General features: G+C 36.5%; 1 protein-coding gene across 1 annotated transcript; it reads left to right on the top strand.

Moving 5' to 3' along the window:
- The first annotated feature begins 10625 nt into the window (after nt 1–10625).
- Nucleotides 10626–16474, top strand: LOC142985794 (uncharacterized). The gene is made up of 2 exons (XM_076134040.1): nt 10626–10708; nt 15217–16474. The coding sequence occupies exons 1-2, from the start codon at nt 10626–10628 to the stop codon at nt 16472–16474; spliced, it is 1341 nt and encodes a 446-aa protein (XP_075990155.1).
- The last annotated feature ends 2413 nt before the right edge of the window (nt 16475–18887 follow it).

The raw sequence follows: 18887 nt of genomic DNA, 5'->3' as shown, positions 1-18887 counted from the left end.
TTGGAATCGTCCCGTACTTTGACTTTACTTGACTTTAAAAAACTACTGAGGTATATAGCAAAATAATAGTAAGTCACCACACGGGACAGTGTGAATGTAAATAATTTTATTTATTTTATTCTTAAATACAATGCATAGATTGCATAGTCATAGATCAAGGCGGATGGTAGCAACAGCCTGCATTCTATTCTTATTATAAATCTGTAGAGAGATCAATTCTGTACATCTATACTATATACTATATAATATAATAAAGCTGAAGAGTTTGTTTGTTTGTTTGTTTGTTTGTTTGAACGCGCTAATCTCAGGAACTACTGGTCCGATTTGAAAAATTCTTTCAGTGTTAGAAAGCCCATTTATCGAGGAAGGCTATAGGCTATATAACATCACGCTACGGTCATTAGGAGCGGAGTAGCAACGAAAAATGTTACAAAAACGGGGAAAATTTTGACCCATTCTCTTAGGTGACGCAAGCGAAGTTGCGCGGGTCAGCTAGTGAAATATATTTCTAAAATAACTATCAGGGGGTGATAAGTGATCGATACTGATACCAAAAATGCAATCAGTAAAATTTTTGTCAGTCTGTCTGTATATTCTTTATAGCTACAAAAACTACTTGACGGATTTCAATGAAACTTGGTACAGTTATCTATACTAATATTATAAAGCTGAAGATTCGTTTGTTTGTTTGAACGCGCTAATCTCAGGAACTACTGGTCCGATTTGAAAAAATCTTTCAGTGTTAGATAGCCCATTTATCGAGGAAGGCTATAGGCTATATATCATCACGCTACAACCAATAGGAGCAGAGTACCAGTAAAAAATGTGACAAAAACGGGGAAAATTAAGAACCATTCTCTCTTATGTGACGCAAGCGAAGTTGCGCGGGTCAGCTAGTACTTCATACTTATGGGCAGGTCATAGTATATTTATTTTCATCACGTTACGATTACTAGAAGCAGAGCAGTGAAAGGAAATGTTGAGAAAACGGGAGAAGTTACTTGATTTTTTAAGCTTTTGTCGCGTGTGCAGTCTCAATGGTTAAAGCTACAGCGAAACCAGGTAGTTATGCATCCTGCTAGGCCTCTACAAACAATTTCAATAGGTTAGAGAACAATAATCAATGGGTTAGAGTTACGGTGTCAAATGCTAGTTGGTACTGTAACTTTAATGAGCGCCAAAACTATAACCACTTGATTTACGATGACTTCTTCACTGTAAAGACCATTCATGAATACCATGATTGTATGTATCACGCCATACCGGATACCACGTGACTAAAACCATATGTATAAAAGCTTTGTCATTTGTACCATAATCCAGTTCTGTTCCTGTAATTGTCTCGGCTTGATGCTATGCGAGCACACCTTTGTTTTAATTAAATAAAGCTCTGTGCATTAATTTGATTGGCGCAGTCGGGTCGGATTTTAAGTTCGTGTAAAGTTCGTCGTTGCGTACACAAAAATCGGTACTTCGCGGCAACTAATAGCCTGATTAAGATTCGAAGAACTTACAAATTTCGTCAAATACCGCATCGGGCAGCAGCAGCATCTCGCTAACACCGTTCACGACAGCAACTCGGCATGGGCAGCAGCAGACTACTGTGAGTAAATCCTTATTCGCACTGTTTCCATAACCCCGTGTCTATCCTTATGTATCTAACTGGACCAAACATCGCCAAGTTGATATATCCACTCGTATTTTCGGTCAAAATCGCGGAATCTACGATTATTTATAGTTTTCACTCGTATTTTCGGTCAAAATCGCGGAATCTACGATTAGTTATAGTTTTCACTCGTATTTTTCGGCAAAAATCGCGAAATCTACAATTAGCATAGGAACGTGTTTTTTCGGACAAACACAGCCGAATCTACCCTTAGTTTAAGCGTATACAGGGTCTTCTCAAAATAGCTGGTGATATTTTGGGAGGCGATACTGCCCATGAATCTGATCACGAATCCGAAAAAAAAAAATGTTTTTGGACAACTTATTTTTTTGCTTTTTTGTAGTGTGAGTGAGCGCTTGTGCACGAACATAAGAAGCGGCTCGTCCTTACACGGCCGCCGCTTCTATGTGTGCGACCGCGACCGAGCGCTGTCAGCTGACGCCGCGATGGGCGGTGACTGCGCGCGGGACGTTCTGTCTTAGTAACGATAACAAATTGATACTGATTTCCCATAATACTTTCAGTCTTGGATTGGCTAGCAACTACCTGATTAACTTAACTATGCCATTTAAGTTATTGTTAAATTACTAACCTACAGAACGTAGCGTATCGCGAGAGTTTGAATACAGTTGCATCGAACATAGGATTACCATCCCACAGTACATACACATAAATTGACGAAATCATAACTACGAATCTCAATTACCTACTGTTAACGGCTGATTAACGAACGACAATACACAAATGATTGATGAATTATGAAATCAAACAAATTAAATTGTTACATTACTTACCTAAATAGCGTACGGCATATCGCCAGAGATTCGTTACAGATGCGTCAAACAAACAACCATGCAACACTACACACAAACTTACAGAATAAAAAAAGTACGAAAATCGTCTAGCTACTGATAACAGCCGACTCAATTTACTGACTGACACTCACATATCGGGATTAAGCACTTGGTTTTACGACACCACCAACACGCACAATAAATTCTTGCCAACTGGTTAATTTAAATGTAGTATCCATTTTTAAAAATAAAAACATGGCATAGGTATTAAATCATGCCGACAAAGGGCGAAATTCAACAGCATAAACACCGACAAAGAGAGCCGATCGTTTGGCGGCGTCGCACGGTGCGCTTTGTAGTTGTCTTGTCGTGCCGCGCTAGTGATGTTTGTTTCTATTGCTTACATTCAAATGTGGAAATATCGGTAAAAAACATTACTTTATTATCAAATCAGTAGAAACCAACTGAATGTGTTATTTGTACCTACCTGAGATTATCTTTAACATTTACACGCTGCACGCAAATCAAGAGGACACAGATTTATTGTTGTAATAATAGGTACTAGGTATAAAATAGGATTTCGATACTGAACCAACGTTTGCTATTTGTTATCTTTATTAAAATAGAAACATATTGTTTTTATTCTTGACAAATTGATATTAACATTGCATTATTAATATCGTCTCATTCAGTGTTAGTCTCCAGATAGTTTACATGTAAATGTAGGTCTACATTTAATTTTGATATTTATTTTTCATTAAAAACTTCAAATTAAACTATGTACCTGTACTAAGTACCTGTACTTAATTAAGTTTTTGGGTCCATCCCTAACTGTCTATTTATTTTATTTTGCTTCATACGTTTGTCACAACTTAGTACCTATTATCTAAGGATTGCTTTCGTTCGGACGTCCGCGCGTCCGGTGGGACTTTCAATAGTCATAGTCATATTATTATTTAATATCTAAATATTGTATAAGTAAATTTTTGTTTTTTTATCAATAACGCTCGCCGTATCTAAGAGCCTGTGATACAGGATTTATTTATCCTAATACAGGCTCCCTATGTTTTTATTATGTACCTACCTAATATTCTAACTATAAGACTTGTATTAAACTTTATGTATTAATTTATTTGAATAAAAATTGAATTAAATTGAAATTGAATAGTCAATGCGTGAGCTTGTTATTACTGTTATTTCCTAAACCTTTCTGAACTGTGATTTGTTATTGTCGCGCGTGATCATGAGCGTGCGCGGTGTGATACGGTAATTGGTGAATGAGCCATGTTTTTGTTTTTTTTTGTTAATAATTCGTGTGTTCGTGAAAGTGAATCAGAACGAGGAAGCAAAAAGTGTCGTAAAACGTTAGAAAGATAAAATTAGGTATGTAGTGCCTGATGCCCCTGCGTAATTAACTGTTATCAGTGTGTAAATAAGATTCCCAGTTATGCTTTCGTTAATTTAGATTTAAGTGTTACACGTTGTGTAGGTAAGTAATTTAACAATTACCTACTTTAATTAGACAGTTACGTTAATCACGTAGTTGCTAGCCAGTCGAAGACTGAAAGTATTATGGGAAATCAGTATCAATTTGTATTTATTATTGTTACTAAGACAGAACGTCCCGCGCGCAGTCACCGCCCCTCGCGGCGTCAGCTGACAGCGCTCGGTCGCGGTCGCACACATAGAAGCGGCGGCCGTGTAACGACGAGCCGCTTCTTGTGTTCGTGCACGAGCGCTCACTCACACTACAAAAAAGCAAAAAAATAAGTTGTCCAAAAAAATTTTTTTTTGCGGATTCGTGATCAGATTCATGGGCAGTATCGCCTCCCAAAATATCACCAGCTATTTTGAGAAGACCCTATATATCGGACAAAAATCGCCGAATATACTTTATTAATCTTTTGCCTTAAAAATAATATAAATTTGTAAAAATGGCAACAAATGAGCCAACAAATACAATTCAACTTACTCCTAAGGAAATTTAAGCGATTATCCCACGCTTTGATGGTGACGGGAAATTGTTTAACTTATTTAGAAATAAATGTGAATATGTAATTAAGTCATTTAGAGGGGAAAACAATCCCGCTCAGGATATCTATTTATATCATTGCATTACCAGCAGATTACTAGGCAAAGCAGCCATATTAATTAGTGAAAGAGAAAATGTGTTCTCATGGGAGGAGTTAAAAATATTATTTGTAAAGCATATTGGCGATCCACGCACTGAAGCCTGTATTGCCATAGAATTAGAAAATCTTAAGATAAAACAAGGAAAAACCTAGGTATATTGAGTTCTGTCATAGAATCCAGAATATAAGATCATCCGTAATATCTAAAGTCAACCTTTTACCCGACGAAGGCATCAAAGCAGCTAAGTACATTATACAGGGTGTAAATGACAGCCTACCGAAAACGAAAAAAAATGACTTTAGACACGATTCTGGTGCTTATGGCGTTGAAAATTTTCATCGGTTTTTTCTTGATTTTTCCGATTTTTTATGCGTTTTTTTAAAATTTTTTTGGTATTATTTCGTTAATACTACACAATGCAACATGAATATGAAAAAAAATCCGTCATATTACTGTTTTTCACAAAAAACAGCAATGGATTAAAACAACGTATAAATTCGCTATCAGCTGTTCGCGCGCGGCCAACGACACCGCGCCGGCGGGCGGCGGCCGGCCGCGACGGTCGACGTCACGCCGCGTACCTACGCGCGCCACACAGACACGATTATGCACACAGCTGTCAGCCTCACACTCACTAGTATGCAGCGTTACTTAGTATTTGTTCTATGTTAAAAATGAAAATTACATAATTATCCCGCTCTCCGATAAAAGGTAAATTCATAAGATTTAAAATGTGTGATATCTTATTATTACACGTACAAATACATACAGAACGACAAAAAATCCTATTGATATTCTTTAGCTCTATAAAAATCTCTAATAAACAATTTAACATGTATTGTCGCTTTGTTCCATTTGTTCTTGCAAATTTCTATTCGATATTTACACGCTCATTCATACTTCATACAAGCGCGGTGCGACTCGAAAAGTAGATGGCCGTAGTGACGCGTGACGCCGCAACCGCGCGTGGATGTTACATAGATGGGATGCGACAAAATGGATGCTAAGTAATTCTCCGGGGATTATGAATTATGATAAGTTAGTTTCTCTGATAAGAATATTAATGGATATTGATTGTTATCATTGTTATGTACCTACATTTTTTATGGTTTAATTAAATAAACGTTTCGTGTTTATTTTATTTACTTTCAGCTGATTTTATGTTATAAATATCAAAGTATTTTAAACTTACATCAATAATGTTGGTAATGTTATTCGGTATTTGAATAAAACTACAATGCAACCAGTACCAACTATGACAAGTAAAAATAGTAATGCCACATCAATATTTTATTGAATCTAATCTCTCGCTGGGATCCTAAGGGGTTGTCCATTAATCACGTGATCTTTTTTTAGCATTTTTTAACCCCTTCTCCCCCATTGGTGATACGTAGTGAGGTTTAAGACCACCACCCCTCCCCCTTCTCAACATCACGTGTATTTTTAGTACCTACAACGAATCTTAAAATTTTCAGAATATTATCTTAATTTAAATACAGGTATAAACTATAATCTTATTTTATTCTGAAATTAAGGACCATAATAAAAATGTCTACACCAGGTTGCAAGTTTTTTTTATTGTCATAACAATAATAATAAACGAAGAGTTAAATTTTTAATTGTTTAAAAATCGCGCGTTAGACGAAAAAATAAATACACGAGATATCTTACTACACCCCCCCTCCCCCTTGTGTTATTTTCGTGATTTTTATCAAACCCCTCCCCCCCCCCTTTCAAGCCTCACGTGATTAATGGACAACCCCTAACTCGTCGCTCGTCACCAAATCGGCGGCGCGCGCGCGGACGGGCGGCGCGGAGGGAGCGGGTGGCGCGGGCGAGGGGCGGCGCGAGTGAGCGGAGAGGCGCCGGCGGCTCTCTTTGAATGATAGTTCGAGCAATTCGCTCGCGGAAGACGGAAGCTCTTCACCGGTGTCGTTCGTTATGTCCTATTCGTCGTGTCGTGTGTGAACTGTTGTTTATTATTACTTGTTATTGTTTCGGTTTTGAGTTGTTAGTGTTTTTATTGTTATTATTTTTGTTGTTATTGTTTTCGAAGTGCAGTTGTGTTCGTAAATAGGAAGAAATGTTGATGTGTTATGTATGGTGAAGCACGTGGAAGTGCACGGCGTGCTCTGCACCTGTACGTCCGGATCCAAAGGTACTCAAACTCTCGCCATACACCAGGTATTTGCGTGTTGATAGACATTGATAACAATTTGTTTTAGCACTTTCTTATTATTGGTTACATTTTGCTATTATTGTTTGATTTCACGTAAGTACCTACCTACTTACAATTTTACTATGAGCTATTGTAACATACGATACCATAAACGATACATAAGATTGTTATCTAATGATAGCGTTGCATACTAGTGAGCGCATAGACGTGGTGGTACGCGTACGTACCTACGACGCCTCGCGACATGTCGTCGCTCAGCGCGCCGCCGCCGCCAGAAATCTCGTAGGCATGCGCGGAGATATATCGCGTTGTTCACTATACATTAAACGCTCAAAAATGACTAACTCGGGAACCGATCATTTCCGAGAAATATCGTTGGAGTAAATTTCGCGCATACAGTGTCACAAACTTACCAGTAAAGTTTTCGGTTAGCTGTCATTTACACCCTGTATACAACAATACCGCGTTAAACGTATTTTTATATAACTTACCCGAGGAAATGCTTCGATTCGTAAGATTGAACAAATGCACCTCGCTGGAAAGTGCACTAAGTGTCGTAAAAGAGGAGGTCAATTTCCAAACACAATATCAATCTAAAAATAAATCGAACCATAAACCATTGCAATCTAAACCTATCATACCAACGCCACAAAGTCAATTTAAATTCGGCATTAATAATAATATTCCACAAAACTCTCAGCATAAAACATTCCCTAATCTATTTAATAGAAATAATCCCGTTAATAACCAAATGAGATTCCCTCAGCCTAACAAGTTAGGACAACCTAATCAATTCCGTCACCCGCAACAACAATTGCCTAGAGCAGTTAATAATTATAAACAAAGCGGATTTTTCAAACAAAATCCCAATCAGCAATTTAAATTCGGGATACCAAATCAATTAAATCAGAATCGTTTCCCGCAAAATACAACACCTAAGCCTAACACGGATGTCTCCATGCGAACGGCAGTAAAACAAAATAACATAGACGAATATAAGGATTACGAAATATATAACGAATGTATAGATATGGACAATCAGGAAATGTGCGAAAGTTACGTAAAGTCTGAGGAAAATGACGAAAATTTTACCATAGAAGCCTCACCGGACGATCACCGGAAATAATCAATTTAAACTATTCGCAAGCTCATAGACTACCATAATATCGAAATACCAGAACTAGACGCTATTTTTATGATCGATACTGGCAGTACGCGTTCTTTCATAAATCCGGAAAAAATAAATGAATATTTTCCTTATAATGCGTATGAAGAGCCTTTCCAAGTAGTTAGCACACATGGTTGTAGCCAACACACGGAAGTAGCAAATATACCGCTTACGGAAACCTTTCAAACAGATCTTACTCATAAGTTTTTCGTTTATAAAGTTGACAAAGACTATGACGGCCTAATAGGCATAGATTTGCTAAAACAACTAGACGCTAACATTGACATGAAAAACCAAATAATACGAACAAATACCACCGAAATACCAATTATGAAGACTTTAAAATAAATATTCCCAGGCGTTCCGAAGTCAAAGTAAAATTACCTACAACAGTAGAGAATGGCGGAGCTACTATCCAATTTATGGAATTCTGTTCAGGCGTTCGAACACCAGACGCAATGATAACATGTAAAGATTTTTATGCAGAAACAATCATACAAAACCTTAATAATAAAGACGTTTTGATAACACTAGAGAGACCATTGTTAGTCCACCCATTAACGGAACCATTTAAAGTAACTACGACAAATCATAACTTAAATTATAGCCAAACAAATTCAATATTAGAAGCTAATTTAAGTAAGTTACGTTTAGAACATTTAAATAACGAAGAGAGAACCTGTATTTAAAACCTATGTCTAGAATATAAAGACATATTTTATTGCGAAGAAATCCCCTTGTCTTTTACCAACCATGTAAAACATAAAATACGCACAAGCAATGAGGACCCTATTTACAGGGTGTAAATGACAGCTAACCGAAAACTTTACTGGTAAGTTTGTGACACTGTATGCGCGAAATTTACTCCAACGATATTTCTCGGAAATGATTGGTTCCCGAGTTAGTAATTTTTGAGCGTTCAATGTATAGTGAACAACGCGATGTATCTCCGCGCATGCCTACGAGATTTCTGGCGGCGGCGGCGCGCTGAGCGACGCCATGTCGCGACGCGTCGTAGGTACGTACGCGTACTACCACGTCTATGCGCTCACTAGTATGCAACGCTATCATTAGATAACAATCTTATGTATCGTTTATGGTATCGTAAGCAGGCCCGTATGTTACAATAGCTCATAGTAAAATTGTAAGTAGGTAGGTACCTACTTGGCTCACGTGAAATCAAACAATAATAGCAAAATGTAACCAATAATAAGAAAGTGCTAAAACAAATTGTTATCAATGTCTATCAACACGCAATTACCTGGTGTATGGTGAGAGTTTGAGTACCTTTGAATCTGGACGTACAGGTGCAGAGCACGCCGTGCACTTCCACGTGCTTCACCATACATAACACATCAACATTTCTTCCTATTTACGAACACAACTGCACTTCGAAAACAATAACAACAAAAATAATAACAATAAAAACACTAACAACTCAAAACCGGAACAATAACAAGTAATAATAAACAACAGTTCATTATCATTTTAAATACAAAAATTAATCATACAATATCTAGACATTATATTTGTATTTGTGTACTGGTCACACTGACCAAAGCAATCATTATAAAAGTAACGTTCTTTCAGAGTTACGTTCTCTGTTCGACACATGCTTTGCTAGGAAACAGATCTATATACTTCCAAGTGTTGTAAAGAACAAATATAGTGAGTTTGGTTGAAGCATGAACTTTTGAATTTCATTTTAGCACATCCACAACCCTATTTTTATGATGGTTGGAACGTTAGTGTGGTACCGTAAAATGGGGTGATTAGATATCGTGGGGTGAATAGAGAAATGTCCGGCACTTTGATATTGCTTACTCTAATTTGTTACTAGCTTTATATAGAATATTTTTCTCTATGATTTATTACACAGCAAAATTTTTTCTTTATGCTTGGCACACACAAATTTATGTCAAGTTGAAATGTCATAGAAAAAAAAGCGGTTAAAGTTAAGGTGTGCAATCAAGCAATATTTGCTGTGTAGAACTTTTGGCTAAATAGCAAATTCTCGGTTAATATACCCTGTAAGTGTGTGTAATTGGATACATACATTACTTATCTTTAAGAAAAACAAAGGTAAGTTCGTATTTGATTATTTAATATTCTCATTTCTAGCAAATTCAAAATGTTAGCTTTTTTGATCTTATTCGAGGTGAATAAATACGGGAAGGGGGTTAATAGATACGCCTTTAGGGTCAATAGATACGCCATTGGAGGTGAATAGATAGAGATGAGAGGTCAATAGACACGGGTGGGAGGTCAATAGAAACATGATTTTCAAGCCGACCGTCCACCGCCAGCTAAACTAATAAGGAACTAAGCTCACTGAACTAAGCTAAGCTAAACTAGGAAATAATTGTTCGTCCACCGAAAAATAGGCTATAACTACGTTAGTGATGATCAGTTTGTGCTGGCGTGTCGAGTTAATCAGACGTGATGGATGAACAAGAGAGGAGTTATGACGAGAGTTCAGAGGAGGATTACATTCGCCATAGGAAAAGAAGATTGATTATTGCTTATTACACAAAGAAAAAACGCAAACATAGATATTGGATAAGCAAGCACATTCAACATTGGAAAACAAGTGGAGAATTTAACACTCTCTATAATGAAGTAGACGATGAAAATTTTAAGTTGTAGTATCGTGTATCCAGAGAACAGTTTAATGAGTTATTAACAATGATTGCCAAGGATATCACTAAGATTGATACTAATTATCGAAAAGCTGTGTCACCAGAAGAAAGATTAGCTATTTGTTTGAGGTAAGTGAATCAACATTAAAAATAAAACAGTTTAAGTAGGTAACATAATGAGGTATATTCATCGAAATGTAGGTTGTACACAAAAAATATTTTAATTATGTTAAATTAAAGGCTACAATGACTACAATGGGTCAAGGGAATGTGGAGTAGATTGAGCAGACGATGTCGAGTACCCATAGTTGTACTGACTTTCGTATAAGTAAGTCTCATACTTCTCTTCCGCTTCCATTATTATATTAAAGACTTTCTTTTTAACGTCTCTTTGCAACCAATCAGGAAATTTGACTGCTGTTTCGCTCATACTTTCAAAAAAAAGTTTTATAGGATGTTTTCTTGTGTCTTTTTCAACTCTCTCTTTCTCCTTTTGCTCACGACGACGCTTTTCATAATCATTATCAATTTCTTTCAGTAAATCAGTTAAAGATTCATCGTTAGTCTTTCTCTTTCTTTGTCTTTGTTCAGAGGGTAAGCTGTCGCGAGATGTAGATGGTATGGATTCGGTGTTAGAAACATATTCAGAATCCTCCAGCGTCGCGGTATTTTGATCTCCCATTGTCGTAGTAGTCGTATCCTGACTTTCATTTGCGTTACCAGCTTCGACTGAAGTGTTTGTAGTATTATTCTGGGTTACATTTATATTACCACTCCTTGTGCGGTTTTTCATATAAGGCAATAAAAATTCAAGTAGACTGGCATATTTCCAAACGTTTATTAACGGTGCAGCTTGGCCACTTGTAAAGCTTTTCATTCTTTTTAATGAGTCTCGATGCCCATCTCGTAATTTTTTCCATTCATTTTTCGCCGTTTTAACTGGAACAATAATAAAAATATCATCTTTTGCAGGTTTTTGGCAACAGGGGACTCCTACAAAACAATTGGTTATAATTATAGAGTAGGCGACAGAACTGTTTCTAGAATAGTAGAAAACGTCTGCCACGCAATTTGGAATAATTTGCAACAAATGTGTGCCAATAGAAACAGAATGGAAAGAAATTGCCGAAAATTTTATGAATAAATGGCAATTCCCACATTGCCTTGGCGCAGTCGACGGCAAACACATCTCAATAAAATGCCCACCTAATGCAGGTTCCCAATTTTTTAATTACAAACATTTTCATTCCATAGTATTACTCGCAGTTGTTGATGCGAACAAGAAGTTTATAATTATAGATATTGGCTCCATGGGCAGATTTAGCGATGGTGGTATTTTTGCTGACAGTGAATTTGGACAAAAGTTAAAAAATAACCAACTAAATTTGCCTAGTGATCAGCCTTTACTAGAAGGTGGTACTCCAATACCTTACGTATTTATAGGAGACCAGGCATTTTCCTTACAAAAACATTTTATGAGACCATACCCACAAAGTGCATGTCGTGATAGTAGAGAAAAAAGGCACTTTAATTACCGTCTCAGCAGAGCACGAAATGTGGTAGAAAATGCATTTGGTATATTATCAATGCGATTTTGAGTATTTCGTCGGCCTTTGGAGTGCAAATTAGAATCAGTTGATACGATTACAAAAGCTGCTTGTGTGCTACACAATTATGTTATAACCAAGCAAACAATCTTAGCTTTTGATGTCACGAGTGCTGTAGATGACCAACTTCAATCGGTGGGACATTTATATGATAACTTACGAGCAACTAGGGAAGCATTCCGTGTCAGAGAATCATTCTGTAATTATTTTAACAATGAAAATATAAATTAAACTTACCATCTTTTATTTCCGGGTTTTTCATTTCATCCACTATGGTTTTCCATATACCATCTTTTTTATTTGCATCACGGTAATCTTTTGCCTCCGGGTTATACAATATAGGATATTGCTTGACGTATTCAATAAACACCTCCATGCTGCAAATACGTGTTTCACTGCCTGCGCACGATCACACACTACAAAACAACACTAGCGAAAGGCGCCAGAGGGGTAACGCAAGGGGGTGAGAGAGGCTTAGCTTAGTTCGCGTAGCTTCGAATCGGCCTACACAAATAAGTTAGTTTGACTTATTTGGGATATTTTAGTTAGCTTAGTTGGCATAGTTTGCGGTGGACGCACATGTATGAAAAACTGGCTCAACTATGCGAGCTAAACTAAACTAACTTATTTTAGCTGGCGGTGGACGTTCGGCTTTAGGGTTGTCAATGGAGGCATGGTTTGTCAAAGCACGTACATATTTGTATAAGTACCTACTACCTAATAATTTTAAGTGCAACACACAGGTGTTGAACTTAAAATTATTAGGTGCATGGCTACAGAGCCATTAAATATTTTTATATTTTAAAATAGAATGGGATATTTTACCGATGATGATGATGATGATGATGATTATATTTTGCCGTAATAGCTGAAGTTAATTATTATTTAGATTTATATTGGTATTTATTCGTTAGTGTCGTGGCATAAGCTTGCGCTTGAGTTAGGATCGGACGCGCGGTCTCGGGTTCAATCCCCGGGTCGGGCAGTGTTATTGGGTTCATCCATCAGGCAATTCCCGGTAGCACCGCGGAGTCTGATAATAATATGCTCGCCCCCTATTACGTTGGGACATAAAAACACAGTTGGCGAAATGTGGATGTTTTTAACACCTCCATCTACCACCCTCGTTTTGGGAGTACAGGCGTGATATTATGTTATGTTAATTATTTATATTTATTGTTTTTAAATATTTGATAATTATTTTGAATAGGTACGCGAGGGCTACATTGCGGTGCGCCCACCATGCCGAGAATTTACAAGCCAGATCCTCGTGGCAGGAAGTATAGAAGGTACCCCAAAGAACTAATAGAGCAGGCTGTCCGGGAGTACAAGGAAAGTAACGATTCCTTGAGTTGCATCGCGAAAAAATTTGATATGGACCAGTGGCGAAGGGTGAGTTTTGTCAAAAGGCAAGCCGGACCTAAAACTGCTTAAGCTAAAGTTAAGCAACTCTTGGTGCGGTCATTTCATAGGTGGGTGACCGACGCGATGGCGGCTTGAACAAAGTTGACACTAGGTTGACCACTAACCACACGTTAACAGAATAAATCGTTGTATTGCGATCCCATCTACCAAACTACTTTCATAGTAGGTAAGAACTAAGTACCTACCTATGAACGAAATTATTGATGAGCATATGAGGAATTGTTTATCGTATTACCTACTTCAAATTTCATGTTAAAATAAGTGTCTTATTATTTAAATACAACTTTGATTGACTCCAAATGCTATCTACTAGAAACAATCGGAGAAATAATAAAAACACTTTACAGCTAGGTACCAATAAGCCATTGATAAATTTATAAAGTTATATCGTAGAGAATAACTTAATGGGAATGTTTAAAGTAGGTACTTATCATGTCCTTTGCATTCTGTATTATTTATTTGGTAGATAGGTACATGTTGGCACTAGGAGCATTTTCAAAACAATATCAACACTCTACAACATTAATTTACTGATTAATAACTAATTTAACAATATTTATTGCTTCTACTTCTTCCTACTTCTTGTCCATGATCGCAATACACAAACAATAACAATAAAAGTAATACTTACAAATACACGTAAGATACGACCAGTACATTCACACACTCACCACGATTTTACACAAAATAATAACATTCATAGATAATTTAACACAATTTAACTCATCCAAATATAATAAACATAATAATCTAAAATAACCTAAAATAGGCGCGCAAAATGAAAACAAAACTAAATCTAAAATCATAAATGTCATCACAACACTTGCATTAATTGTCTCCCTCTCATTAAATATCATTGCATCTCACTCACACATTCGCTAGTTGCCGCGCCGCGCGCGCCGCTGCGCCTATTGTACCTACTAGTCGCCCAATAAGCCGATGAATTCCGGATTACCTCGCCGGTAAAACGCGCCATAGAAAAGTACGTCCGCGTGACGTCATCGACATCTTTTTCCCTTTACGCGATTCCTGCGCGGGCCGTCGAGTTGTTTGACGGCAATTTTCGGTAATGCAACTTTTGCTATGACAAATAGAACAGGCGTTTATTCATTTATTTATTTTAAATTTGTCGTATTGAAAAAATTGATGAATGTTGTAATAAATATAGAATTTAATTTAAATAAACGATATTTTTTTAAGAATAATACACATTTATGTGTCGCATTTTTAGCAGTGTTCCGAAGGTAAAGCCGGTAGGAATCGGGTTATAGGGAGCCTTCGCCACTGATATGGACAAATCTGTCCTTCACAGACATAGCATTAAAAATATGAAATCACAAGGTGGCCAGACAGTCCTATCTAAAGAGACGGAATTGGAATTCATAAAATATATAAACATATGTGCTGAGTGGGGCTATCCTCTTGAACTATATGACTTGAGGTTATTAGTAAAAAACTATTTAGACAATTTAGGTGTTACAGAAAAAAGATTTAAAGATAACATGCCTGGATTAGAATTTGCCCGAAGTTTTCTAAAGAGACACAGTGACAAAATAACACAAAGGGTATCGCAGAATATTAAAAGGAATCGGGCTGCTGTTTCAGCCGATGTAATAAAAGACTATTTCGAGCACTTAAAAATATCTATAGACTAAATCGAACTAAAATAAAGATCGGAACGTCTAAAGACGTTTCGATCGAGAACATCGTCAGTTACGACGAAACTAATTTAACGGATGATCCCGGCCGAAAAAAGATTATAGCTAAGAGGGGAACAAAATATCCTGAACGGGTGATGAATCACTCAAAGGCATCAGTATCCATTATGATGGCGTGTACAGCGGTAGGAGAAATTATACCCCCATATGTAGTTTATAAAGCTCAGAACTTATTTGATACGTGGACCAAGTCGGGTCCAAAAGGAGTACGCTATAATAGAAGTCAATCCGGCTGGTTTGATGCCAACATATTCCACGATTGGGTAACCACTATGATTTTTCCATTTTTTGAAAATAAACCAGGCAAAAAGTTACTAATAGGCGACAATCTATCATCCCACCTTTCAATAGAATTAATAAAAAAGTGTAAGGAAAAGGATATCCATTTCATTTTCTTACCTGCGAATTCTACTCACCTTACGCAACCACTCGATGTGGCCTTTTTTCGGCCTATGAAGATAGCGTGGCGAAAAATCATTTTCCAATGGAAGAAAACTGATGGCCGTAATCAATCTTCAATCCCAAAGGGTTGTTTTCCTAGATTACTGGGCAAATTAATGGACGATCTTAAAGAAAATGGTCCAGCTAATGTCATATCTGGCTTTAGGAAAACAGGGATAAATCCTTTGGACCCATCAATAGTATTAAAAAAATTACCGGATTGGCAAGATCCATCTAAAACAGCCGAAGCTGTTGATACGACAGTATTAAATTTTTTGAAGGAAATGCGATATGGGACTATCAATATAGTAGAACCTAAAAGAAAGAAAAAACTTCAAATTCAGGCAGGGAAAAGTGTTTTATGTTCCAGTGATGAAGAATATATTGAGTCTGACCCAGAATACTTGCCTTGTTCTGTCTTGAGAGAAAACAATGAAAAGCAAAATAAAGAAGTAAACGATATGGTCACTAAAGGCAAGGGAAAAGGAAAAAAAACAAAAGTTAAAAATTACCCACCTGTACTTGAAGATCACCGTGTTCAGCGAGAAGCAAATAGTTCCTACATCAAAACCATCCCGACTATTGAACACACAATATCACTAGACGAAGCGATTCCAAGTTGTTCATTTAACATCAGCCCGTATGATATAAGAACAATGCCTTTAATTTTTGAAGATGACCTGATGAACCATTGTACAAGATGAAAATGAATATCCCAATGAGAAGAAATCGAAAAAGGTTGAAATTATTTCCAATGTGAAAGTTAGTGATGCGGAATTGAAGAAAATACTGTCAAATAAAGATAAGTCAACCGTTTCAAAAAAATGCCCTTCGCGGCGGCCCAGTTACTACAGGTCTGATAATGACATCCTAAAAGATTTGATGGGTATAGATTAGAGTAGATTGATAATTTATTTGATTTAATAGTTTTCATAATTATTATCCCATAATGATCACTTCGAACTTTCATTAGAGTACTTTCAGTAGGTATAATATTTTAACTTTTTCGTCTTCTTAAGTTTTTCAGTCATAGCATACTTACCACTGATTGCAGTTTATACAATCATTTTACCTTAATGTGAGTTTTATTAATAGGTAGGTATTCAGCTTAGGTTCATAAGTGCTATTATTTTATGAGTATTTGTGATTCTTGATCTCATTCTTTACTAAATGTAAACCAAAAACTAATAGATAGTATTTTTAGAATTTAATAGTTTTATGTTATAACTAAAACATTATTTTATTTGTTATTTTTTTATAATCAAACCCTCATTTTACACAGTGATTTCGCGATAGATACATATATATATATATTTAGCTGGGTTTGCCGTGTACTCTAGGAAAGTTGTGTGCAATATGTACAAATATTGTCTTAATAACAAACTTATCTAGTAGTTGTAAGTAACCGGTACCTTAGTGCCTATTGTTAAACTCAGTATGTTGGTGCATACATACTGTTGAATAATTCAACTTTATCCTGTGTTTTTGTGAGATTGTTTGTTCCTTAAGTTAAATATTTTGGTAGAAACTACCTGTACAATTAAAGAAGAAAATGTTGGTTACTGGTTTATTAAAATATGTATATTAAGTTGTCTGATGACAATTTTGATATTCTTAAAGTAAGTACTGATTAAAAATAAAAGTTGATTTTGACAACCCTAGTGTTTTTTCTCTATTCACCCCCCTCCCGTATCTTTTGACCCCTGTTTCCAGGTAAATAGAAAACGCTTACTTTTTCTTAATTTACTAGTTATTTAATACTTCAATAATAATTCGCATATAAAATATTTAAGAAAATCGATGTAGAAGTTGAAAATTGTGTCTATCCACCCCATTTTACGGTAGCATTATTCAACATTCGAACTTAAGGGAAAATGGTCGTTGCCACGTTGTACCGAACTCACCGCGTTTCTGTCTTGCATCCGGCTAGATCGGTTGAATCCTAGTCTATTTTTGTACTGTGATCATTGTAATGGCCAAATACACCAGTGAGCTAAGTCTAGTGCGTATTATTTTGGACTATTCGCCATGACTGACCAATCTGATAGCGAGGTACCCCATATGCCTTTGATATAGGAAGTGAGATGTCAGAATAAAAAACCCCATACACCCACACCATGCCCCGATATGTATATGTATCCTTGTCAATAGATGGCTGTGGCAAGCTTTTGCGGGAAGCTGTGTGATGCAGGATGCTGATGCAGTGTGACACGTGTGTAAGCTGTTGCTGACGCCGGAGTTAAACAGGTAAGATCTTATTGTTATGCTAGAAGCTCTCACAGAATCTGCTGAATATTCAGGGTTCAGACTTGTATGTTATTTATTCACTAAATAGTTCGAGGTTTTAGGAGCTAGATGACGTTATTGTTGTTTCTTGTTTAGGACCCATGGCAAATACATTACAAATTGTCTAAACAATATAGTTATCTGTTGTAGACTGCTGCCGACATATTCGTACCATTTAATTGATGTTGGGACTTGATTTCATACATAATAATAATGATACTTTTATGGACTGAACTGGGCGGACTATTATTTAGTAGTAGATTTTTACATATTTACTCAGTTTTGTAGTAGGTACCTACTTATGACACGTTTTTAAGAGTTTGAGCTGAAAACGGTTTTTTTTTCTATTTTGAAAATCAGTTTTTTATAAGATCAAAATCAAAATCAAATCATTTATTCATTTAGGTCAAATATTGACACTTATGATAGTCGTTACAATGACTGAATCTACCACTAGCTCGGAAAGGGGGTAGAGCCTTATGAGAAGAGCTAGCGAGAAACTCACGGCCACTCTTTTCAATCGCCAAAAAGTTTTACAATGTGGTTGATACAATAATTGATCATGCGAGGAGCTGCCAACAATCAGCGATTAAGTGTTTTATTTATTCTGATTTTATTTTTGATAGGGCCTATTATATTGTCAGTGGGTTGAAATGTATTAAAAAGGAACCCTTTTTACTGAAAATTACTTAATTTATGCATATCGGCGCAATAAATAAACAGAATATAAAACTATTAAAATAGTGGGTAGGAAACGAACAATTCATCGTACGATTGTGACGCAAGCCGTCTGAGCGTCAACAACGCGTCATCTGTTGCTACGCTCCCACT

This window comes from Anticarsia gemmatalis, chromosome W, assembly GCF_050436995.1.
Source record: "Anticarsia gemmatalis isolate Benzon Research Colony breed Stoneville strain chromosome W, ilAntGemm2 primary, whole genome shotgun sequence".
Lineage (NCBI taxonomy): Eukaryota > Metazoa > Arthropoda > Insecta > Lepidoptera > Erebidae > Anticarsia > Anticarsia gemmatalis.
The sequence above is the reverse complement of the archived record's forward strand: the minus strand, read 5'-3'. Positions and strand labels throughout refer to the sequence as shown.